Consider the following 26,739-nt stretch of genomic DNA (forward strand, 5'->3'; position numbering starts at 1 on the left):
AAGTGATGCTCATCAGAATTTGTTTATTTATTTACACATATATCATTGTTTCCCCCAAAGGCACATAGGGGCTTATCAAGGGGAATAACACATGTAAAATATTACAATATTATTTTTCCTCTATTTATCAAGGGGGATTATACATGTACAACATAACTGCAATTTTTACTTTATTTATTCAGGCTCACACACAAAAAAACACACAGACAACACCCAAAAACTGCACTGAAAAGAACGAGTTGTATGTTATTTCAACTATCAAACAGTGGCCACCAAAAAGCGATTAGTATTAATTATAAAACTTTGTACTTCTCAAAAAGAAAGCACAGTTGACATCAAACTAGTCAGAGCCAGTTTTTTGTAGTCTGACAGAAACAGCAAGCTGAGGCTCCTCAAAACAATATTTAAGAAACAGAAAACATGATCTGTGTTTCTATCAAGATTTGGTATAAATCTACTAGTGTTCTATCACAAATGCTGTTCTCTGATTGGTTATGCTATTCATGTTCTATTCTGTTGTAGATAGTGAGTGACCTAGCAGGGTGTGCTGGGGGCCACTTCTTTGTGCTTTCAAAGTGTCTTTGAAGAGGATTTAGATTAAATTTTTGAACGACTAGTAGATTTATACTAAAACAACTAGATTATTTGCTCTTGATTTCTATGCGTGATACTTGACTCAGGCTGTGCTCTCATCAACTATCAAACATGAGCGGACGTTTCAGAGAACAAGAAATTTGGTGGGAACAAGAGCTGAGGCACAAGTGTTTTTACAGCTCTTGATTTCTATGCGTGATAGAAATCTTCAGCTCATAATCTAATTGTGAAATAGAAACACGAGTGGTTTCACTTTGGGTGAACAAGAAAAGTTGTGGGAACACGAGCTGACAGGTGAGCGTTTCTACAACTTTTTCACGTTGCACAGAAAATTCCACCATTGGTCAACAAATATAAATTCTACGAATGTAAATTCTCTTTGCTTGAGCCATCATTATGTCAACAGCTCGTGGTAGTTCTGTGTTTCTATCAAGTTTTGGTATAAATCTACTAGCGTTCTATCGCGAATGCCGTTCTCTGATTGGCCACCCTACTCACCATCTATTCTGTAATAGACAGTGAGTAACGCAGGGCTCAAAAAATATTTGAATTCCAGCTTGCCCCATAGGCAAGTAACTGTCAAATATTGCTTGCCCGGGGCACTTCCTCACTTGCCCAAGTTTTCAAAGTCCTTAATAATTCATGAAACCAGAAATGGAAGTTATTCACTGGCATGTTCGAATGTAATAACTTGTCTGACTTGCTTGTAATCTTCTTAGTTTTGATCTGTTTCATTTACCATTTCCTGAATTGTGGGTATCTTAAAAAAACCTTGAATCAATGTTTTCAATCTGTGGAACTGGGTTGTGTGCCACTCCTTGAACGTTAAACTGCATCTCGCCTAACTCCAAAAAAATCATTTTGTAGGGAAGCGCATAAAATTAAAAACAAGTAGTAAAAAAAAAAATTTGTTCCCCCTCTTCAGTTCTGAAACAGGCACCGTGCTGATTTTGTAAAGCTGGCAAGTGCGTATTTTTTTTCTTTTAGGTGGTTGATAAATACATAGTTTCAGTTGAGTGAAAACGTCTGCGTTTGAATGAAAAACTATTTTCGGTCAAATTTTGTGATGACTGCTAATCAATTTTTTTTTAATAGTCCATGGCAGTGCCTTAAGTAAGCTTATATTTCTGTTAGAAAACTTGTATCTTTTGCGAAAGATCGCGAGGGAGATTTTTGGTTGCTGGTGAGGGATTCGTTTTGCAGTAGAAATATACGGCTTCTTCTCAGGTACAGCTTCTACAGCGGTCAGTGACACAACTATGTCAAGTTTGTTCTTTTACTGTGAAACTGGTAAATGCTCACAAAAAAAAAAACGGCAAAATACTGCTGAAATTTTAAGAAATAAACAGAGCATTTTCGTGCTGGTCACAGTTACTTTTAGTCGTGGAAAGAACTTTGATCAGGGCAGATTTTGATCATATGCTAGGTAACCACTTCTGAACTGTGAACATGTGCCATGCAATAACCAAAACAATGCTATGACTTGTAATTTTTGTCAAGACCCATCTAAACACTTTCCACGCGCCAAAAATTTAGTCGTTACAAAGTCGTTATCAAACATTTACTGGTAGTTGGTGGACAGCTTGCCTGGGTTCTTGCCCGTGGGGCAAGTGAGGAGGGAAAGTTACTTGCCCGAGAGAAAATTGTACTTGTCCTGGATAAGCGGACAGGGTTTTTTTCTGAGCCCTGTAACGTAGCAGTGTGCCCTTGTTAACAAAATAGCGGCCACTTCTTGGTGTTTTTGAAGTGTATGTGAAGAGGATTTTGATAAAGTTTTGAATGACTAGTTGATTTAAACTAAAACAATTAGATTATTCACTCTCAATTTCTATGTGTGATAGTTGCCTCGGGCTGTCCCCTTGTCAACTATTGTGTAATAGAAACCTTGAGCTCATAATCTAATTGTTTAATAGAAACACAAACTTAAACCAATCAGTATGCATATTTTCTTTGAGCTCTTTTCTAACGGTCAATAAAGAATGCATATTTAGCATTGAAGTTTTTTTTCAGATTAGGATAGTGAATAAGCCATTGAAATAAAATCAAACTGCTCTGGCAAATTTTGAGCCAAATACCACCAAACATACATTTCTATAAAGTCAACTTCTAACCGGGAGGTTAGAGCGCCAGACTTGAAATCTCAGTCCGACCACAAGTTGGTGTTAGTATGGTAGTCCTGAGCTCAAGTCCTTGGAGTAGTTAAATTGGATTTTTAACCAAGTTATGTTCAGTTACATAATTTTTACCAGTGTTTGTTTCCAGTGGCCAAGTTATAGATATTTGTTTTATTAATAAAAATTGCAAATTAAGCTCTTCAAAACATTATTTTGTGACATATCAATGTGCTCAGGATGTTTTAAAGGTTCAAATTGAAAAAAATTATAGACTTTTAGTTTAGTAAACATTACAGAGAATTCAGTTGTAAACATAAATCACAAACTGCACTTCCATTTAACCTACTTTTCACTTTCTTGCTCCCTTTTTATAAAACCATTGTGTCATCACTAAACAGAATTAACTCACCCGCCTGCATCCCAGCAATGTAAGCCAATTTTAACACAAGAGTATTGTTGCAGTCCCCAATGGCAAATACATCTTTTATTTCTTCTACTTGTAAGTATCGGTCAACTTTTAGACTTCCATTCTTTTCCATCTTGTCTGAGAGCTTGGATTGATAAGCAATAGAGTTGACCTTCAGACCTGTACAGCGGAACACCATGTCTGTTTCAACACTAGTCCCTTGGTCTGTAGTCAGCATCACTGGCCCAGTGATCCACGGCTTTTCTGAATCAAACTGGCAACAAAATACAGAACAATTTTACGAGGAACTATTGATGAAAGGTGTTTTCCTCCTTTTAATCTTGACTTCTGGCAATATCTGCTTTTGTTTTGAAATGAAAAAAGTACAGGCAGATCCAGGAAGAGGGCGAAGGAAGTTTTCACCCACCCCACCGCACAGAGAACCTGTTTGTGCAGGAGCACACCTCAGAAACCTCTTGGCCATGTTTGAGGCTTACACCTCACACCTCATTCTTACAGCACTTTCTAAAAGAGATCCTGGATCCATTTCTAGTATAAAGGTCCAATCACAGGGTTCAGCAGAGTCAGATGATAATTCACTGGCACCAGCAATAAACTCTGTTTTCTCTGATATGATGTGACTAAGAGTATCTCCATAATCCTATAATAAAGTGTTCAGAAATTACTAAGTTGCTAAACTCTGGATGCAGCTTATCTGCGAGTGTAGCTTATCAATTGGCATTTACAGTATACAGGTTATATCAGAAACTTTGATCTGATTTGTTAACGACTGAATCTACAGCACATGTAAGTTCATAAAATGCTACACAAATTTTTATAGCCATTTATGCTAAGAGTACCAACAAAATCATTATTCTGAATATAATGTCCACTTGGTTTGTTAATATATATTTTGTTTACACTGTACTTACATCCAAGTCATCCAAGTCAACACGTTCTCCAAGAACTGTCTCAACCTTAAGGGCCTTTAGTCCATCTTGTATCTTTTTAATTAATTTCTGTGACAATCTGTCATCCAAGATTTGTTCCCTGTTGTGCATTAGGGTGACTTTTTTGTTTGGGTAATCAGAGGCTAATTCACCAACCAACTCCACCCCTACAGCACCGCCACCAATGACAACGATTCTGTTACTTTTCGCCACCTGAAATAAAAAAAAAATCATATTAAGGTTTTTACACAAAATCTCCCATGGGAGGTGGTATGGATATTTTCTGGAACTACACAATATTTAAGAACTAGAAAACATGTTTCTATCAAGTTATAGAAACATGAGGGAAAGTTTGGGAGAACGAGAAATGTTGTGGGAACACGAGCCGACCTGTGAGTATTTCCACAGCTTTTTCGTGTTCTCCCAAACTTCCATTCTTGTTTCTATAACTCGGTAAAAACACAGAGAACATGTTTTCTATTTCTTTTAGAAAAATCCACAACGAAAAAAAGAAAAACAAGCTGTTTTCTTTGACCTTCAAAATGAAATTCTCTTTGCTCATGCCATCATTACGTCAACAACTTGTGCTAGTTCTGCGTTTCTATCAAATTTTAGACCAATCAGTATGCATATTTTCTTTGGGCTATTTTCTAAATATAATTTATATAAACATAATCAAAAGTATGTCACATGATCATGCAAGGACATGTTTTAAGTTGATCAAAGAACTTTCAGTGAGATGGCCCTTTTAGACCCATTACATTTACTTGTACCATGAGCACTTTTTAAAGTGTATGTACATGTACCAATACAGAGTATAAAGTCTCTATTTCCATAGCCCTGTAGTTAAAGTCATTATGCATTTGAGCCTACTGTAGTACCCCATCAGACAATGTTTACATGTATCTCTGATACCATAAGGACGCATGTACATTTATTTCCATTGTACCCCACATGTAGGTGGGGAGCTGATCCTTCATAGGGTCCCCACGCCACTGGCAATTCATTGCTGGTATCTGTTTACATTCTATACCTAAGTGAAGAGAGTCTAAGATCTTAAAAGGTCTCCTGCTTGAGAACAAAACACGACTTTATTTAGACCCCAACCAGGGGTTAAACATGGATGGCTGGATTACAAGTCTAGGTGAAAAGCTCTCATACATGATTGTATAGTAGTTACCAGTTACCACTACGTCTCTCTTGAGATTCAGAAAATGCTGCATACATGTATACAGTGAAGCACTGCTGATATGAGCAAAACAAAGCGGTGGTTGGGCTTCCACTGTAGTTACACATAGCTATCATTATTAGGAATAATGATTATCTATACCTGGTCAGCACATTCACTATAGAGTTTTTCAGCATCTCTCATGCTTGTTCCTAGAGGTACTTTACCTACAAAGGAAATCACAGAATAATGATAAGTGTAAGGTTCACAAACATACAGTATTTGCAATTATATCATGATTGCCACAAACATCACTTTACAAAATTCCCTGACTTTACCCTGATAAAATTACATGTAATATTTCCCTGACCAAATAAATACCAAATGTCAGATCTGGCAAGGGCTTCCAGCCTCAACTTACATGTACAACTGTCCTTTTCACTCATAGTCTCCTCCGCAGCCATTATTAGGGTTGTCACGCAACGCTTCTCCCCCACTAACAGCTGCTTAAATCCGAACCCCATTTGTTTCCCTTTGTTTGGAGTTCATGTGAAAATTACAGAATGCACCAATGACGCGTTGCCCATTGTTACCTCTAAAACCAATCACGTATCAGTAGTTTGTCAATGACGTCAGTTTCCCGCGTAAACTCATCGCCTTCTTCGCGAGATGTTGCGAGACGTCCCAAAGATTTCCTATGGATCTAACTCCGAAGAAAATAGTCGAAAGCAGCTCTAGGTGCTTCATTTGTTCGTCGGCTTCCCTCAAGAATAACAAAATCTTCATTTTCGGTAAGAGTTCAGTCGACATTGCTGAAGTCATCCGATCCTCACTATCGGTGGATGTGAGTCGCTACCCAGAAAACAGCGAACTGTTCGTCTGTAGAGACAAATGCTACCAGTGTTTGATAAAATTTAATTGGGCATCGGTTAAGTTGAAGAGCTAAAGAAAGAAATCGAAGAAGTCTTCAAGGCAAGAGAAAATCTCCGTGCAAAACGCCTACTACATCCAGATGAGAATGCCGACAGTGGTGCCAAAAATAAATCAACCTCATCACCTCGAAGAAAAGCATCTAAATCGCTGCGATTTGCCGATACCACTTGTACTTCTTCTCTCATTCACGAAGATTCGGATGTGTTGGGAACACCAATTTCTGCTGACAGAACGCTGCTGGGTTCCTGCTAATCACTGATTCAAAGTCATCCCTTTGGTCTGGCCTTATGCGCTTTTTCAAATGCACAACTGAATGGAAGTTCTCCCCTTCCAATGTTGACATCGACGCCGATTTTTGGCCATGGCTCTCGTGATACGAGTCAAGTCAAAGTGTCCTTTAAGTATCCAAGTAAAAATGTGAACAAAACTTTATCATCGGCTTCTCAGTCCGTTGGAAAGGCCTTGGCTCATGGCGTTCCATCGCAAATCGCGGGAGCAAAAATGAATTGTCAACCACTACGACAACACAAGTGGGCGAGCTTGATAAATAAGAGATTTGCCAAAGCCTGTAGGCAGGGTCACAAAAACAGCTTTCCTATTTGAAACTATTTTTTCAATTGCCAACTTCTGATGATGATTTAAAGTGGGGATTTTGAACTTGGAAGACACCAAAATAAAGGCTTCTTTGAGCGACGCCATGTTGGTTTCACCATCAGTAGCCGATAGAACATGAGTTGTGATTGGACAATTAGTCTTCACGCGACTGCCTCAGGAATATGTGAGGGATGTTGTGATTGGCTAATCCGCGGAAACAAATGGGGTTCCAGTTTAAGTAGCCGTTAGTGGGGGAGTAGCATTGCGTGACTACCCTAATAATGGCTGCGGAGGAGACTATTCCACTCATTCATAAAGACTGATAAGTAATCAACAGATTTTCCGTTTTCATTACGTAAAAATATCGTTGAGTTCACGGTGACCTCAAATGTTTCTTCCACCCTTCAACCGTATTAAATCAGCCATGCTAAATTATTTCCATTTTCCCTGACTTTTCTTCAAAATGTCTATTTTCCTTGACTCAAAATGATTTATTTCCTGACTTTTCCCCGACCTTAACGATTAATTTCTTTTTTCCCAGGCCATTTCCTGACCTGTGACAACACTGAATATACACTACACAGCTGATTCCTTTAAAAAAAATCAATCAATCTCAATTTATCTATCCAAAATATTACAGTTATTTAGTGTTTTGGCAAATCAGCAGCTAATTGGAGACACAATTACAATGTGTACAGTTGTATGTGACCACTTGCTACAATGTAGCTTACCTGGAAATGGTACGGATGAACCGCAAGCAAACACAAGATAGTCATAGCTGATTTCTTCACCACCAGCAAGTGTCACCGTCTTTCTGGAAATATTGCAACTCACCACTCGATCCTTCACAAATGAGCCATGCTTGAGTGTCTCCTCATAAGGAATTAGAGTCTTTTTGATAAATGCCGGCTCAACAATAGCTCGGAGAGCTCCCACATTGTGATGGAAAGCATCCTTAGGGTCGATGAGAATGACTTTGCAGTAGCTGTCAAGTTGTACAGCGAGTTGGATGCCACCATAACCGCCACCTACTATCACCACTTGACAGGCATGCTTAGGAGTGGACGATGATGAGGAAGAAGATGAATTCCCCATAATGTATCACATGAATGTGTAATGACCACTCAATCTCATGTGTACAACCTGAAAAATATATCTTATTGTTACGCTGTACTCTCTGATATTAAGGTATTGCAAAAATTATTCTTCTGCAAAATTTTGTTTTCCACATTTTGTAGAGTAATTACTGACATGCATCATATCGAACCCATATTTAAGAAAAAACCTTGCTTTTAGCAAGGTTAAATTACAATATTAAGTTCCTTCAAATAAATCAAAACTAATTGTGGGGCATTAACCGCCTATACAAAAACACCGTAACCAGAAAACAAATGCCCTCATGAAAAGAGAACACTCTAACAGTGAAATATGATTTTCAAGTACCATGAACACGTAAAACGAATTCTTTGTCCCCTAGGACCTACAAGTGCATATAGTCCATGATATATAGACTGAACTAGTGAAAAAATTAAGTGAACATGGATAGTGCCAGGTTTATCCTAAAATGATGTTACTGCTATGCAGAGAGGATGAGGTAGAGATAAATGAAATTCAAAAACAAGTTAATACTATTGATTCAGTACCTGTTGCAAAATCTCACTCTCTACATTGCAGTATTTTTAAAGCTCTTTTCAAATGTTGACTTCCCTACATTATAATTCATAAATCTTTATAAAATGCTCTGATACATAACATATGAGGTGACCTACACAAATAACTCAAACACTACTTCACATATTTGCCCAACTAATTAAATGAAGCAATTTGGATTTGATTGGATTTTCACAGTTTTTAACGCAACAAAGTCAAGTTTCTGTAGTGGTTCATAGTCTGCAACTTAAATTGTTACATTGTTTACATCTTAAAAACTTTAAGTGTACAAGAACTAACTTATCTTACCCTCTCGGAGGAAAAAAAACCATTAGTTATAGTTATTAGTTACATATTTGTGGCTACCACCTATTCACCCAGGAATCCAAACAAAAAAGCCTTGATTTACACAAATCACTGGATGCATGTATAATTTATCGTAAACGTAGGCCCGGTAAATTGAATACGAAGAAATTGAATTTTTACTTAGCGAATAGCAAAATTAACTGACTGATGCAAGTTGCCTGAAAACGTGGGGTATTTTTATCTCACGATTTCAAGAACGGAACCGCAGACTCAATATAGAACACCTTGGGAGTGCATGCATAAACTTTATATCTGTCTGCACATACATGTACGCCTTCGAGAAATCCAGATATGTTGACTAGATGAGATGATCTGTATTCTTGCTCACAAAATTTAAATCAAAAAGCAATGAATTGTTGATCCTGATTTTGACTGCAAACTCTATTCCCTTGCATTATAAATAACCCGAAAATAAGCTTAATGAGAGGCCCTTTGTAAAAAATTTTCAAGGTTTCGTGAACCCGCCTTCAAAACCTCTAGGACATGTCAGAGAAATTTGAACAATTCCTTGCACGAGAAGCTACACACTGTAAAATAATCATGTAAGGACAATGACCTTTGCAGGGAAACACCGTATGTGTAGAAACACTTCTAACTAGTCATCTCACCTCGAGTACTGCGCTTAGTTAGATCGCAGTTCATAGAACCGCCAAATTTGTGGCGATGCTTCTTCCCTCTTCCAACCTGACGACAAACTTGACAGCTCCTTGCTTTCGATGCTGAGCCCGCGAGTAGGCTGACGTTGTCAACAGCAATCACGCATGCGTATTAGTATATGACAAATCAATATGGCGGACGGTTTACGTTTGGCGATTGTCGATGAAAGCAACGCCTTATTTCAAGGTAGGATCATAACTTTTCGCCTAATCCCTCGGATTTTATAATAAATTGACGATGTTTCCTCTTTTCGCCTAGAAGTGTTTCATCATGATTTTTAGTGTGAATCGTTTTACAACTTGATTTCCTCCCGGAGAAGAAGAAGTAGTGAAGTTAAAATCTCAAGTTATCACGTACGGAAAGTCCTTCTCGGTTTATTTGTCCTGTTCACCCAATTTAATATTCTGCAATTCTTGGAAAATAATGCTAGTGTAAGAATTTCGGAAATCAGTTGGATATGCCATCTAAATGAAAGATTTTTTCATGTGTTTATAATAAACTGAAGTGTAGTTAGAGTTAGACGAACAACGTAGAAAGCCTTATTACAATTAATGGCGCGAAAATTAATTACATGTGAACACAAAATAATAACAAAAATATTCATAAAAGGCCAAGGGATAATCTGTAAAAGAATCCAGGGCCCCCCCAACAAAATCACCAAATTGGTTAGAAGTACTTGTACAGTACATATTATATGTAAGTAATTAAGTTAGTAACTGTGTGAAAAATTGCGCATACACATGTAGAGATCCACAGAAATGGTTTACAGTTGTGAAATAATCTCAAAAATGCTATTTGATGAAATTCTAGTTTAGTCTCATCAAATAGCATGTCTCAAACATCACATCTTTTTAATTATTATTATTTTTCACATTTTTGTTGCTTTTGCACAGAAAAAACTTTACAAACACATAACTTTCATTAAAACTATCCTACTAACATTAGCATTAGTAATTACAGACATCACATGAAAAACCGTAAAAGCGGCAAAAGCCATCTTGCTCAAGACTATTTGGGAAAAGCAGCTGCTAAAGGAAAAATTTGTTTATTGTGAAAGATTTAAATCATGTGATGTAAAATTGACTTTTCCTTGTTTTTTTGATGAACAATTAAAGACCCAGTTTTGGCCAGGATGCGTGTTGCGTGGTGCTGCATTGGAAAAACAATAAAAACCTTGCTCTCATGTTAACCAAAGAAATGCATGTAACAGACATGCAAAAAAGCATAATAGTCAATACTGGGTCTTTAAGATACAAGGCATTCTCTAAAAGGAGGCTGAAAGGATGTTTGAACATTGCAATTTGGAATTGACTGTGCATTTGTCATCCATAACAGTTCATAAATCAAGTTCCTGCAAGTATACATATCAATAATTTGATTATTAAAATTTCATGCTTGTTTTTGTCAACCTTTTAAAGGGAAGATCAAAATTAATTAGGTCAAAATGTGTGCAGAAATGATGGATGTTACCAGAGATGAAGCAAAAAGAATTCTTAGGAGGTTGGGTAAGTTAAAGCTTTAGTTACCATTTAGAGAGCAATGTCTTATTTGATAACGAGGCGCTCTAAGAATGTTTACTCGGGTTTTGTACCGCAGTATCAAATCTTACTTTAGGAGTAAGCTTATTGAACACGTTAAAAACAAATAAAAGAATCAGGATATTTTATCCCAAGAGTTGCCGTAAGGTCTCTTAGATATTTACTATAATAATTCAAGTTGCTTCATTGAGTGTCCTCTTTATCCGATTGCATGGTGTTTGCCACATCTTCATCTTGGCTTTTTTCAACATCTGAGGTACACATCTCAGCATCATAGTTTGTTTTTAAGTCAGTAATGATAGTTTTTTGTCAGTGTCTTCGTAGTTCGAACTCGTATATGGCTTATTTTTTATCTCGTGAGAATGAGTCAAGCATGAACTTTGCTTACTTGGCAGGCTTACAAGCAATAAAATTCGTGGACCAACCTATTCTGAAAATGATTAACATCTTTGTATGGGAGACGAATGTATAAGGCATGATTCTTGCCAAAACTTTCTTCACAAAACACTGCATTCTATAATATGTTGTTCGCAAAGAGTAAGCAAACAATACAGAAAGATGTTGGGTTCTTGTACCTAGTTTTCACAGTCTGAGAATGTCTGGGACCATGACCCACCCTTTTGGTGACCAAGAATGGCTTGCATTTTATGACTTGGACTTTCCTACAGAAGCCCGAGTAAAAGCGATTTCGAAAAGCATGTAAAGAAGGAAATTAATGAAAGTAAGTGTAAAGCAACAAGACATTTCGACAACTTTATGTCATCATCGTCAAATAAATAAATTAAAAATAACGGCACTTGAGGCATATTTATAGGAATTAGGATGTGAGGAAATATGCCTTGCCCAAGACTGGGGTCTGAGGAAAATTACAAGGAGCCCAAAGGTTCCTAACCATGAAATCCTGGGTGCCAAGAACTTTAGCTGGTATGAAAAAAGTACCGTAAGTTTTTCCAGTCACCCAAAGGCAAAAAGTTAGCCACCTGTGGCAACCAGGTGCTTCTAGAGCACAGCCCTAATTGCCGTCATTTTTAATTTATTCATTTGGCAATGATGACATGAAGTCATCAAAACTTCATGTTGCTAAATACTTTCATTAGTTTTCTTGCTGAAATGTTTTGTTTCCTTGTATATTTAATATCAATTATATCAATAAAAGGGACTAAAATACTGTAAATCATCAACTTAATGTAGCAAGAAACTAAAGGGAGAATGTCAGACGAGTGTAATTTCTTAAAATGATAAAATGTGTACCTGCAAAAAAACAAGAATGATTGTGATGAGGACATTTTGATTGAGTGAAATTTTATTGTTTATTTTCAGAGCTGGAAGCATATTCATCCATTATCAGTGCTTTCCGAGCCCAAGGAGAGTTAAGTCGGTGAGTTTGTAATGTTTGGAATTAGATGTAGATGTCATACCATTAATGTAATTCATACTTAGTACATGTATAATGTTGATTTGTCTTGACTACCTTTTTGCAGTGCCAAAAAGAAGATTTTGCAGGATTTAGGAACTCAGCTCAGGTATTAACTGACAGTAATGTTGGTGGTGATTGTATGTACATGGTAAAAGTAATATTATTATGGCAACAGATTAATCGCACTTAGTAATCGCACCAAGGTTCTGGAAAAACTTACCAAATATCATTAAACAGTGTTCCACAGTCTGTGGACTGATTTAAATCACCGATTAAAACCTTTTCTTTTTAAGAGAGCTTTTTTAGATTATGACTGTAAATAACATTTTACGAACTTATCTATTATTATGAATTCAACATGGGTTATGAGTGGATTTTTGAAATTGACAGCATATCAACTGAACGTCATAGAGCAGAAGTACGAAGAGCATACAGTGATGACAGGCTTGCTATTGTGGCTGAAAGGTAAATACATTTTTTCAGGCCGTTTCACCCACTGTTGGTTTCATCCACGTGATTCAAAATAGGTGGTCATGTGATGACAAACATCTCTTGGCATGGATGGCCACAGTTTGCAGGACATCTGTTGCAAATTCCTCCAAAGTATTGAGTTCAAGGCAAATCTTCTCCATGCGATGGATTTTGCATCGGTCCAACTGTTTGCTGTGGCATATCTTGGATTGTATCTTGCTAGAAAGTGCGAAACTCAACAAACTTGCAAACAAACTGTGAAGCAACTTCCCGACGACAGAGATTCACTCATCACACGATCATGAAATTCATCATCACATGATCACTTTTTTTGAATCACATGAATGAAACCGGTAGTGCATGTAACAACCTGAGAAAAGCCATTTCAACAGACGTCTGGGACCAATGGTATTAACTCTAAATAGAAATGGCTCATTCTTATGCCCCACTTATAAGAAATAGAAACTGCTGTGATTTTTTGAGCCTTTTAAAATGAACCTTTAGTAGCTTATTAGGTACTTTAAGTTATGTTATGGCTAGGCTGTAGTACGGCGGCAAATAGTGAAGACCACTTCTGGTGACGTCATGACCCATGTTCCAGTACAGCTCTCCCACCATAGGCTTGCTTTCTACTATGGGAGAGTGCTTGGTTTCACATACTCTTCACTATGTGAATATAAGCTTGCTGTTTGAACAGCCTAGTTTGAAGATAAACTAAAAGTACTCAATCATAAAAATCAGTTCGAAAATAATTGTAAAGTTCCTTTTTCATTTGTAGAGAAAATATGAACGATTTAAACATCTACTGTGAACCACAGTCATAATTGTGCCGGGCCAAACAACCGCAGATAAGAAAGTTTCATATGTACTTAGCTGAACTGTAATTGTTTATTGCTGTTAAAACTGTATTTTATTAGAGTCGAAAGCTTTGTACGTGTATTTGCGGGCTTATCGCGATGAACAAGCACCCCGCCCATGCTGAAATCAAGCTTTTTATCAGTGTTATTTTGTTTTGTGTTGGAATTACATGCAGTTCTAAAAGCAGCTGAGAGGCAAATCTAAGTTCTGGCATGTAAGACGGATACAGGAGAAGGAAATCCTCGTCATTAATCAGCCTATGTTGTATGAAAGTAACGTAAAGTCCCTGGTTTCATTGAACGAAGCCATTTTTTTAAGACACGTAGAGGCTGCACACCCTGTTGCCATACAGCAAAATGTTGATCTGTTTAATTTTATGGAGAAAATGGCGGTCAGTCTAGTCCCTTACAAACAAAGTAGCCATAGTAGTAGCTCGCCGTAACATATCTTAAAGTCCCTATTGTCAACAAAAAGCCTCCCTGTGAGTGCATCATGATTGAATTGATTCTTTATTTGCAGTATTTATGGTGCAGGTAGCTGTGCAGAATGGGCTGCTGAGGGAAGAAGGCTTGTTCCACTCATGCCTCGTCTTGTACCACAAACAGTATTCAGTGCCTCAGCTACTTCTGCCGCCAATTCTGCAGCTGCAGCAAATGCTAAGGTTCCGGTTTCTTCAGGTACTTGTCAAAAAAGTTATTTTGGCATTTGATCTTGTTGCTATCACTGTCAGAAATGATAGACGCATCCATTTGTGCACTGATCCACAACAGTGTTTTCTGACATTTTGAGCATAAAATGAGTTTGAGAATAATAACAATGACATGCTGAAGATACATGTATGTTTAAATGTTCATCTTTTAGGCAGTAAAGCTGCTAGTAGTCCCAGTAGTTCAAATGCCTCGTCAAATTCATTGTCTTCAGTCAGTCAGCAGAACAATTCCAAAGCATCAACAGTAAAACAGCAGCCCCAGACAGGTAAACAGTCCCTACTGATTAAAATCTTACTTCTCTTCACTGTTTCTTCACAGATTGAATAAGAGCAGTTATGAGAAAGTACATGTACATGTAGGACTTGATGACTGAATTGAGCATTCAAAGGGAAAAATATTAATAACACAATGAAATGATCACAAGAGAACCAATTTGTTAAAAAAGCCCATTTAAGGAATGTAAAAATATTGTGGATCCGTTACCAGGATTGATCATGATAATATAGGATATAGCATTCTCTGGTAAAAAGTAATTAAGAACATAAGCTTTCCATGTCCAGTCTATGGTCTTCAATGGATAAAAATTGTGATAAAATGAAATGTTAACAATTTGAATATAAATTGCATAAATTTAAAATTACTGCACATATAGGGTGTGTGCATTGTCAAGCAATAAAAAACAAAATCAAAAACCATTCAGTGGATAAAGTCAAGAAATTGTGATATTATAGACAACAAATAGAGAAAACAGTTCTCCAAGTTTAAGGTGTGTGCATTGTCCCAAAGTTGATATATTCGTCGAATTGTTCCACACAAAATATTATTGTAGTGCCTAGTATGGAGCCGCCATGTCGGAGGACCTCCTTAGTCCTCCAATATGGAGGCCAGAAAATAGTGTAAACATCTGGAACTTACTTTGGCCATCTAGACAACTGATTATCTGAGCTGAACCAAAAAACATTTACACAAGCACTTTTCCTAATACTTTAACTCCAAAAAAGTCTAAAAACCACAAGATAAGTGTATATTTTTCGACAAACGTGATCTTAGCTTCATGTCACGCACTACCATAACTCTGAAATTCAAAATGCGCTGGTTTCCAAACAAAGGATGCTATTGAGCTGGAAAGTTGTGAACAGATATAAATTTAGTACCTCTTATGCCTGATGAGGATAAAATCTTTAGGGGCTTTTTAGTTTTGGATTTGAGAATTTGATGACGTCAGGTGAACACACTCTATAAAGAATGTTCAAAAGAATGCTAAAAGTGCTAAAATTAATATTTGTTTAAAAGAATGTTGTATTGTCTTAGGAATGGGCATGAGTTATAAGAACGTATTTGAAATACAAAACAATGTGCTAAAGGCTCAAATGTTGCTAAACATGCATGGACTTTTGACTATGTAATTGACTTTGACAGCTCCTCGATCATTGACAAAGGAAAAGACAGTGGAATTATGGCACATGGCAAAAACTGTTGGGACAGATAATAACTCAAGCACACTCCTGAGACAATACAACATTCTTTGAAACAAACATTAATTTTAGTGCTTTTAGCGTTCTTTTGAACTTTCTTTATTATATACATGCAGTAATAATTATTTAGGATTTATGGGATTTACTCTCTATCTAGTCAAATGTTTAACATTTTATTTTACCTCAATTTTTATTTTTATCAAAAGCTGCATGTACCAGAAGCTTAATGTGTCAGAGAAATAACTCAAAACAATGTGGCAGATATATACTTTTACAGTGTATATAATAATTTACATGTCTGTTCAATTTCATGTATTCTTGTGTTTTGATTGGTTCTTATTTATGATCTGTTGGAGGACAGACGCATACATGTAGATGATTTGTTTTTATTTGTTTCTTTGTCATATAAAACAACGAAATTCCATGTTGCTGTGCATCTCTTCAGTTGTAGATCACAGATGATGTCAAAATGTTGTAAGAACACCAGTGACACACTTGTCTAATGGCTTGTCTGCAACCGTTTTGCTCTAACCACGTTTCGACATCATCTGTGATCTATTACTGAACAGACACAGAGGAACATGGAATCTATTGGTTTAATATTGAGTAGAATATTTTGTACATAGGTGGGACACAAGGAAATGATGTGGATGGTTATGATGATGATGGCAAACCAAAGCGGAAAAGACGCCTGAGTGTGTCAAGCCTTAACAAGCCAGTGACAAAGGTCACTATCCCCACCCCTACACTGGTTTCAAAACCTCTCACAAAGCAGACCACGTCAGTTAGTACAATGACTAAGTCTGGCAAATCGCTAGGACCAGCAGGGGCAATAAAAGCCATACCACGCGCAACACCTCTTTCCGCTTCGGCATCACAAGTGAAACTACTCACCAAGACAGTAGCAGTGTCGCAGGCTGTCTGTCAGGCCAAGACAGTACTAAGCTACAAGACTATGACATCTGTTACTTCATCACCTGCCAAAGTTCAAACAGTAATGACTCAATCTGCATCCAAGGCTCAAACCAAAGTCACTTCTGGGGCCCCTCCTAAGGCTGTGTTGGCATCAAAGACCCCATTGTCAACCACTGCTAAGAATATCTCTACAGGATCATCAACCCTTGGAGCCACTGCAAGTCCTGTTGGAGTGGCCCTCAAATCTGGTTTGACTGCAGCTCAGTTAGCAGCAAGACATAAAGTGAAACCAGCAGTGGCCAGATTTAAACCTCTTCCTGGAACTGTAAAGTTCAAATCTGTCACACCCGCCACCATGGGAACCTGCTCTACTGTTACTATGGTAACACCCAGTCCTAGTTCCCAGGCCTCCTCAGCTTTACCAGTCTCAAGCACTCAGCCTGTTGTTCGCGTAATCCATGTTCCAGGAACTGGCGGTGTTGGCGTAAGCAAGCCAGTGGTTGTCATGACAACAGGTCTCAGCAAAACAACTGTTGCAGGTATAGTGCCAGGAATCAACAGCCCAGCCAGTTTGACAAAGTCGACTTCTCAGGTGAGATGGTATCATTTTAGATTTGTACAGTATAATCTGAGTCATTTTCAGTTCTTGTCATATAAGATCAATAAATTATTCTCCTTGCCAATAGGTGAATTTTTGCTGACGTCATTGTTTACATTTTTCCTCATTAACATAAGAGTTTGCTCATAGAAGGCATCACGCTAGACCCGAATTGACTACAAACGTTAAAGAGCTTGTGAAACTTAGTAATAAACAGAGCTTTTGGCTCACTGGTTGTGATATTGGATAAGAAATTGGCTTTCAAAAACTGCAAAATTTCTGGGTGGTAAAAGTGCTTATGAGCTCATACATTCTTTGTAAAATTTTGAGCTTTTAAACCTGGGTTGCATAAAAAGTATTCAACACATCGGGCTCAAATTCGTTGGGACAGTTAATTGTGCTGTGCCTTTCAATAACTGTATCACTTATGCTAATGAGGCAACTACTGTAAACAAAGATTCTTCTGTTGTTGCTGTATTTTCGTTTCAGTCATTGTGAGACTTTGAAGTTCATGATCTTCTTTCTTTTTGTGTCTGTATCCTTTAGTTTGTAATGTACAGTGTCTTGGTATTTTAAGGAGAGGTTATATGTTGATAAGATTCAACTGAATGAAATGGGAACTTCCTTGTGTTCTGCTCCCATGTGAGAAGAGTTTCCATTTTGTTTGATACATCTTATTTGTGACAAAATGAATAGCAAAGGCAAAATGTGTTGATGAAAAACGAATTTCCAAATATATTGGCAAAAATGCACCAACATGCTGACTTCTGTTTGTCAACGATTTTAAAATGGGTTTGATGGTTCACGTATCTCTGAGCAGTGTGGTACTGTAGGCGCTGTAGATGTCTATTATTTGACGTTTTTGAACTGCCTGTTGTTACTAAGAATTATAAAATATTTTGTTTTTATTGTCAGGTGGCTCCAAACACTTCAGTTAGCAAGGCTCCAGTTTCTACAACTGCTGGACTGACATCTCAAACTGCAACAAAAGCCAAAGTTTCCAACACAGCGACTCAGCCAGTATCATCTGCATCCAAAACTGTAGTCATGACAACACTTGTGGGTGGAACTAAGAGAGTAGTTCTCTCTGTGCCAGCACCCTTACAGGCTGGTCCAAATATTTCTACCCCAACTACATGTTCCTCCCCCCAGGGGATAGTGATCACCAAGACGCAAGGTAAGTGTTTCTATGGAAATGAGTTCTGTTGCTCTATAACTTCTGGTCCTGCATATAATAATATGTACTGGGGTTCTATAACATAGCCTATGACCTAACAACAAAGACTATTAAACATTTCAGAGTCTCAAGAAAACAGGTAGGTTTTGCATCCTCATTCTGTAGCATTCAACATTCACTATGAATCAATCAAACCTTTATTTAACACGGTCAGTACACTTAGCTAGGAACTAGTTTCCAAGTACGCTTCAAAATAATGAGATAAAAATAGAAGAATAAAAACTTCATTAGTAAGGTAAAGTCTGCAAAGTGACCGCAATACAATGGTGCGATATACTGTACTTGTTGCTGTTACTTACAGTTAAAATTATATTTATACTTGAACGAAAGGAAGGAAATATTTGAGTCAACAATAAGTTTGGCAGATCAAAAACTTGGATAAAAAAGGTTCTCACATGGCTTCTGTCTAGTTTGTTACAAAGTCCATTTATGGGGGTTTAGGGATTATTTTCTGTAAGACTGAAGGTAGATAGAAAGCTTGAAAAGCCTTTTATCTTAGGGGTTGTTTCACGCGTCTTACAGGTCCCAATGTAATATCTAGCAAGGTTCCCCCTGCATTGAGTTTGCTGGTACCCATTTATACACCTGGGTGGAGAGAGGCACTGTTTAAGTGAAGTGTCTTATGTTATGTTATTGAGTTTGCTGGTACCCATTTATACACCTGGGTGGAGAGAGGCACTGTTAAAGTGAAGTGTCTTGTTCAAGAACACAACACAATGCCTCAGGCCAGGGCTCGAAACTGGACCGCTTGATCCGTAGACAGGGGCACTAACCATGAGGCCACCGTGCCTCCTACAAAAACTTTATGGTTACAATATTTAGTCTAACCTAACTAAGTTGAAAAAAACAAAAAAAAATGTATAAAAGTGGTAGAAATTGTCCGAAAAAATTCATTACAGATATTCTTGTTTTTCAGGAATTCCATTGACTTCACCCACTGTCTCTCAATCTCAGCTCACTTCCAAAAAGGACACTAAGCCATCTTCAGCCTTAGCCACTGTCTGTCCCAAACCAACTCCTACACAGATGACACCCAGTCTGTCAGCTCCAACCGTCACCACACAGGTCAGATCAAGACCTCTCCCTGCCATTCTTCCTGCTCCTCCCAAACCATCAAGTGTACCACCAACTGCTGTCTCCAATACCGCGAGTGTCAGGAAGCTTCCCACTATCTTACCTGCACCAGCAAAAAGTGTCGCAACAGTTCTTCCAACTGTTTTGGTTCCCGTGGCAACTGGTGTAGTTTCGCACGCTGCAGGACAGCTACAGTCCTCAGTACCACTGCAGTCGTCAGTAGCGCTGGCTGTGAATACTGCTGTTTCGAGCTTGCCACCATTGACTACTGATGTTGTGGCGCAACAGTTTCCTCCTGTAGCTTCAGAAAGTCAAAGTGCAAGTCAGCATTCTACTAATCGGGATCATGTAGTTGCCGAGACTCATGGCGCAGATCTAACTGACGCTCATTCGTTAGCAGAACATTCCGAATTACCTGCAGCGTCAAGCTCTAGACAGCCAACACTTAATGAACAAAGCTGTGTGACTGAATGCGATAATAACACATCATCTGAAGATGATTCTCTTCTCATGTGCTCTGAAACAATAGACAGTGCAGGTTGTAATATCATCGAAGCGCCATCGGCGATGGATTTTTTCAAAGGCATGGCCGAGAGTACACCAGTTAAGGATCCAGTAGAGCATAGCACAGATGAAACTCCGCAAACATTGCTAGATTCCGTAGAAGCAGCTTTAGATCCTGTATCATTACAAGATGTCGAAGTATCTGTCTCAGATTTAGATTCTTTAGAAAAGCAGAAAGATGCAACAAGTGAAACAGAAACATCTGAAAAGCATCTTTTATCGGTTAAGGAATCTATCGAAAATGTAACCGTTGAGAGATTGGATGTTTCAAGTGAAATTTCTGATATGGTCAGGAATGATTCGCCTGAGCATATTTATTCGGAGTCATTACACATGGATGAAAGAGATAAAACTTATAAAGTCGATATGGATTCAGATCTTCAGTCTTCACTGCAAGGAGTTCCTCAAGATGATCCAAATGTGGTTATTGCTAGCAGTGATGATGGGTTACCTGTGGAAAATGCCCTGCAAATAATTGAGAGCTTTGTGGAGAGCATGGAAGGGAGTACAGCAGGGACGTCTGAAGAAACAACACTTGCTGCGAATGATAATGAGCCATTTGAGTTGCCATCGGTATTGTTAGGACCAATTCAGTCCTCTAGCCAGGAGAGATCTGACTTGCCTGAGGTACTGACTTCAGAGATGAAAGGCAAGGTAATGACTGATCATGTTGCTGGTGCGACAGACACTGATAAACTGACTGTCATTGAAGGTCAACAATCTTCAGGTATTCTATCAAGATTTGAAGATGAGAGCTGGGACATCTGTGACACACCCATCGATGTCTTGTCCACATCCACAAGCAGTTCCAACAGTGCAACAGAATGCACAGAACTGACGGAAAAAGAGATCAGAGCGCTTGAAGCCTTCGGTAATGTGAGGACAAGTGGAAGGAAAAGAAAGCCTCCTTCGTCACTTGATGTGTCACCACCACGACAAGTCAGTGGCTGGGTCCGAGGTGCTCTCAGGTGCGTCATTATCTTTAAGGTGGCTCTGGTATTAGTGAGATGTCAGCTGATGGCGTCGTGGTTGGTGCGCTGGACTCCGGTTTGAGTGGTCTGGGTTTGAGCCCAGGCCATGGGTGTTGTGTTCTTGAACAAGACACTCTCAATGGTTCTCGCAACGTAGTTGTTTATAAAAGGGTAACGGCAAACTATTACAGCAACCTGACAAACTGTTCGAGGTGAGGTGGGGAAGGTAATTTCTGTTAGACTGACATTTCATCCAGGGAAGGAGAAAAACTGTTTTCTGCCTCAGGTTACAGCGAGGCTTTCATTAAGGGCCGGCATATCGACCGCTGTGAAGATCATTTTCCCTTCTGGTTTGACCATCCAGCGGAAAGTTTTTCTTATAAAGAAGTTCGGTTCAAAAAGTCTTGCCCGCCTGTGGAAACCAGTTGTCCTCCCGCTTAAATCATTGATGAAACTCCTGGTAACTGGAAGAACCAACATGCTAGGCAAAGAAAGTTGCTGCAGTAACTTAACTATTCAAACTTTTGACTCTTTTATATGTCATCAAAACTGTCACGCTTCCTCTGAGTTTTTTGTCACATTCCTATCGACCTTCAAGTGTTCTGATCATTACATAATAAACATCCGAATGCAATTTTTCTTCGATATGATAACTATTCGTGAATTACTGTTTATTTTGAATTTTGTTAGCCTGCTGCAGAAAGTTGCCAGTTATCGCGGTCAAGGAAGACGAAAAGGTGATTTTGGTGCTGCTACTTGGTTCCTTAAACCAGGTAATAGAATATTGAGAGCATCGACTTTTGTCTGAAAACTATATATATTATTATTGTAATTGTTAAGTTTTAATTAATGACGGTAGATAGGAAGTATTCGGGAAAGCACTGTCATTTTCTACTCCAAGCAATCAATAAATCAGAGTCATTTATTGCCTGGTAAATAGCCATGTTATTTCTGTTCTTGTTTATCAGTGGACGCTGTTGATGCTCCGGGATACTTCAAAGTTATAAAAACTCCAATGGATTTTGGTACAATAAGAGTGAAGCTGGAGGTTAGTTGTCTTGTCCTAAGTGTATTAGCTTTAATTACATTAGAATTGAATGCCAGAAAATACGATGTTTACTAAAGGATTTCATTCACAATCTCATGGATGACAGATTTAATTGGCCATTACCGCCATGATACTCTTGTATGTGCGGTTGGGAATCTTGCTGCGATAGAAGGCTAGGCTACTAACATCTAGAATTCACGAACGGGACTTTGCGCGCGATACTCAACGAGTTTGCTGTAAAATTCTGAAAGGTCTCTGAAGAGTCTCTTGCCCGAGACGAAACGCTGCGTCAGACTTGCCACGATCTATTTTTTCAAGAAATTCAATTCAGTTTTAATTAATTTCGCATGTGAAATTACAAAATTGTTACGGCAATATCTGGCGCGAAATTTCTCATTACAAAAACAAGCTAAAAACTCACGATTGTGAGCGTAATTTGTCAACTATGATATTACAGCTAATCAAATGGTATACTCTTGAAATTAAGAAATAATTTCACTTGCGTTTTGTCAAAATTTTATTCCTGCAAAATTTGTCATAATTTCCCTCACCTGAAAGATCGGGAAATTAGAGTGGTTTTCAATTGAGTGTTGTAAAACCCAAACCAAAATGAAAACCAAGGTAATTGCATGATTACTTTAGACACTCAATTGAAAACCGCTCTATAAGAATTTTGATAAAATACGCATGAAATTATTTCCTAATTTCACTCGTCACCTTTTGATTACCCGTACTAATAACTACATTTAAAAGTGAAGCCTTGGAGCCGACTGGCTCGTAGCTGCCAGAACTTACCCCGGTTTCTGTAGCATGAAGCGGCTAGGAGTATTTCTACTCCCCCTGGACGGGACGCTAGTTCATCGCAGGTCACTCCCCCGCAATTTGTTAGGTTTCCCCAACAATTCGCCGGTACCCATTTATACTCCTGGGTGGAGAGAGGCACTGTGAGAGTAAAGTGTCTTGCCCAGGAAAACAAAAGAGTGTCCCCGGCCAGGGCTCGAAGCCGGACCGCTCGATCTGGAGACGAGCGCACTAACCAGGAGGCCACCGCGCCTCTACAATAACTACATTCAAACATGATTTTAATTAGACTTTCATTTAACATGGTTGAATTTCAATGTCACCTTTGCTTTAGACTGGGAAATATCAAGAATACACGGAATTTCATTCCGACATGTTACTGGTAAAGTCAAACTGTTTGAAGTACAATCCTCCCGGACACGATATTCGACAGGTTAGTATATGCCGTACTGTGGAATAGGCATTATAATGAATTAGCTTTCATTGGAATGGAACTTTTTCTATATATTTAAGTTGATTTACTGGAAATTATGTATTTATGAGACAAGTATAAGGTAAAGTCAGCATACGAGCCAAGTGGCCCATCAGGCCGGAGCTTATCCCGGTTTCTGTAGCATGAAGCGACTAGGAGTATTTCTACTCCCCCCTGGATGGGATGCTATTCCATCGCAGGGTTACCCCCAGCATTAAGTTCGCCGGTACCCATTTATACACCCGGGTGGAGAGAGGCACTGCGAGAGTAAAGTGTCTTGCCCAAGAACACAACACAATGTCCCCGGCCAGGGCTCGAACCCAGACCGCTCAATCCGGAGACGAGCGTACTAACCATGAGGCCACTGCGCCTCCCATGAGACATGTATGGTAATAAATTAATAAAAATATTAAGAATATTTTAATGATGATGGCGATATTGATGACGATGACGATGTTTATGATAGCTCATTATTTATGGAATTCAAAGTAAGTTTAAAGTTTATGAGTGACAGATATATCAGGTGCCGATTGTTGTCCTCTGATGACATTTTACAACACATTTCATTACAGGATTGCGAGGAAGTCTTCAGATACTATGAAACAGAGTATGCGAAAATGTTGGAGAGATGGGAAAAGGTATACTGTAATAAACAAATTCAAAAAATTCCCCTATGTAAATAAGCACGCTGATTGGTTTAAAATCGTGTTTCTATAACTCGAGCTAATGAAGGCGCGATGCAAAGAGAATTTGCATTTCGCAGTATTTTCTAAAACAAATAGAAAACATGTTCTCCTTACATGGTAAACTCCTAAGTGCCTACGCCTAAATTTCAATATTTTTTTTTCAGTGTCACGTGTCCCCTGCTAAAAAGCCGAGGGTGGTGTCAAAGACAGAGTCCTCTGCGCAACAATGAAACAATTCTATTGTTTTACTGGATTATTTAAGGTCTCCGTGAAGCTGTAAAAGAGTTTTAACCAATTTAGGTGACCGCAATAAGTGACAAAAGTGTTGAGACACTTCTCTATTAACTTTCTTTATTTGAGCGTCTTGGAAACATTTTTCACCCCTTCCTTCCAAGCAAAGTTGATTTTTCTACCTCTAATACTGCGTAAATTACAGCGCCTGCACGACACGTGCCGGGGGTCTCAGAGGATTATCGCTATATGTGTTTTTAATAAAATAATTAGTAAAACATCGTAAAGTGTCAGTTTCTAATAAAAGTGTCTTAGCTACTTTTGTTGCCCATTGAAGGTTTTGTACATAATGTAATAATATTCATCAAACCTCGTTGTATAAAAAACGTTTATGACTTTGCTGGTTTTAAGCCGGCTGTATAAATTTCTTCCAAGGTGGTTTGAATGTGACCATATTTCTCTTCTGCTTCGCCTTGCTGTAACTCCCATACTGGCAATCTACAGGTATAAACTGCATCAAGCACCTTTTGCTAAGCACGTCTGGCTCACGCTTTTGTATACATTACTTGCAGAACATTTTCGGACAATTTTAATTTCGGACACAAAAATTGTCCTAAGATAAAACCGTCAGAAATTTTAAGCCTCCGAAATATTTACAGTCAAGAGGCTGTATTTCACAGAACAGTATAAAATTTTTAAGTAGCTAAAAACCTCTTAGTTTACTTTATGGAGCAAACTGTACTAGAGACACTTCTCGAGATACATAATGGCTTGATAGACTTTGTGTTATTTTTTCGTCGGTCAATCTGTAAAACCATTAGGGTGCAGTAAAACTATCATTTTCACAGATGTTGTTTCAGTCTAATTCGTGTTTTGTTGGTGCAAATTTACTTTAAAACTTTCAACAAAGTGTCCGAAATTTGTCCGAAACGAGATAAAAAGTGCCCGAAAATTTAACGTCCGAAATTTGTCGGCAAAAGGAGTTGACAAATGGTGGTTTTATTCGCAAGGTATCCAAAGAGGTTGCAGTTTTGTGAACAGTTACTGGAAATATAACGGAACATTTAATAATAGGAGGCTTTTTGGGAAGATTTTCTGTACCGCGTAGTTATTTGCTAACACTAATAAACGTACATTTATCCGTAAACTGCCACTTATAAGCCCTGGGGCCTGTTCCTCGAAAGCCCTGGAAACTTTTCGGGCCCGTAAAGCCATTTTTAGTTCATCTGTATCTAAAAACGGAGGAGTGTATACGCCTGAAACTTCTTGTATGAAGGGAACCTCTGTTCATATTAAGAATACGTGAATAAAACAGCGCTGTAATCGTAAGGTTCGAGATTTTGCTATGGCTTTCCGGGTGCGAAAAGTTTCCGGGGCTTTCGAGAAACGGGCCCCTGGGCTTATACAACTTCGTAAGGGCTTTTAGATGGGTTTATAAACGGAGGGGCGTATATCCAGGGGGGGGGGGGGGGAGCTTATAAGCAGAATAAAAAACCGTTTCGAAATACAGGTGTAAGCTACAGCAGTGTTGATAGAAATACGTTTTTCATATAGATTACTGGTTTTTAATTAAGCTTTAAAACACAATAAATCTAACTCATTTCATTTTAAACTAAAGGGACCATATATCCGGTGGGGCTATAATTGGAAGCAATATTTTGTGTAAAAACGTTTACAGTAGATGGGTCTATAAGCGGTAGTTTTACCGTATGCAAGACGTTTTTCTATTTGTGAGCCCTTTGCAAAATTCGTACTTAAAGGTATGGCGAATTTTTTATTTCCACGTTTTCTTGACCATGATGAGTGCAACATGTGGGTTGAAGAAAAAGAAAGGAAATATTGGTCCATAACTAACTACAGACACATTTTACTTTGCATTATACTAACTACAGACACATATTTTACTTTGCATTATCTGTGAAGAAAAATATGCCTCTATACTGTCATGGCGTTTTAGTTTTCTTTAGTAAGTAAATATCTCATTGCTTGGCTTAATGCAAAGCAAATGACAGTCAAATACTACACGTTACTCAGTTTATATTGTACATAGAATTACTTTTATCATAGTATTGCAGATTTTGATGTCGTTAATACATTTGTACCTTACTCTTTTGGGGCGAGTTAGAGCCGATTTACACGGTACAACTTTGTCGCATGCGACAAGCTTACGACAGGTCTACGACAGGACTTAGGACCATTTACGTGCGCTCGACATTTTCACTTACAAAATTAAATTTGCAA

At 38.3% G+C, this 26,739-nt stretch overlaps 2 protein-coding genes across 4 annotated transcripts in view; one reads left to right on the forward strand and one right to left on the reverse strand.

The window, feature by feature from the left end:
- LOC145493166 (ferroptosis suppressor protein 1-like) overlaps positions 1-9,529 on the reverse strand; it is a 45,849-nt gene extending 36,320 nt beyond the window's left edge. Inside the window, exons 1-5 of the mRNA XM_081472570.1 lie at positions 9,384-9,529; positions 7,491-7,902; positions 5,395-5,459; positions 4,047-4,277; positions 3,118-3,388 (exon numbers count right to left, since the gene is read on the reverse strand). Coding sequence (XP_081328696.1) covers positions 3,118-3,388; positions 4,047-4,277; positions 5,395-5,459; positions 7,491-7,854 — 931 coding nt within the window. The 5' untranslated portion in view covers positions 7,855-7,902; positions 9,384-9,529. The remainder of the gene's footprint in view (positions 1-3,117; positions 3,389-4,046; positions 4,278-5,394; positions 5,460-7,490; positions 7,903-9,383) is intronic.
- A 5-nt stretch (positions 9,530-9,534) lies between these two features.
- LOC145493146 (uncharacterized) lies at positions 9,535-24,818 on the forward strand. Of its 3 annotated transcripts, none has more exons than XM_081472543.1 (15): positions 9,535-9,785; positions 10,851-10,937; positions 12,291-12,348; positions 12,452-12,493; positions 12,778-12,852; positions 14,236-14,393; positions 14,578-14,691; positions 16,528-17,408; positions 18,330-18,591; positions 19,568-21,257; positions 21,951-22,033; positions 22,229-22,308; positions 23,444-23,542; positions 24,154-24,219; positions 24,432-24,818. In XM_081472543.1, exons 2-15 carry the CDS (start codon positions 10,877-10,879, stop codon positions 24,495-24,497), a joined length of 3,735 nt encoding a protein of 1,244 aa, XP_081328669.1. In that variant the 5' UTR covers positions 9,535-9,785; positions 10,851-10,876; the 3' UTR covers positions 24,498-24,818. The 3 variants fall into 3 exon arrangements, with proteins under 3 accessions (XP_081328669.1, XP_081328670.1, XP_081328668.1); XM_081472544.1 differs by having other exon boundaries at positions 9,541-9,618; XM_081472542.1 differs by having other exon boundaries at positions 9,542-9,618; positions 9,694-10,937.
- Positions 24,819-26,739: the final 1,921 nt, after the last annotated feature.

This window comes from Orbicella franksi, chromosome 7 (genome assembly GCF_964199315.1).
Source record: "Orbicella franksi chromosome 7, jaOrbFran1.1, whole genome shotgun sequence".
In the NCBI taxonomy this organism is placed as follows: Eukaryota; Metazoa; Cnidaria; class Anthozoa; order Scleractinia; family Merulinidae; genus Orbicella; species Orbicella franksi.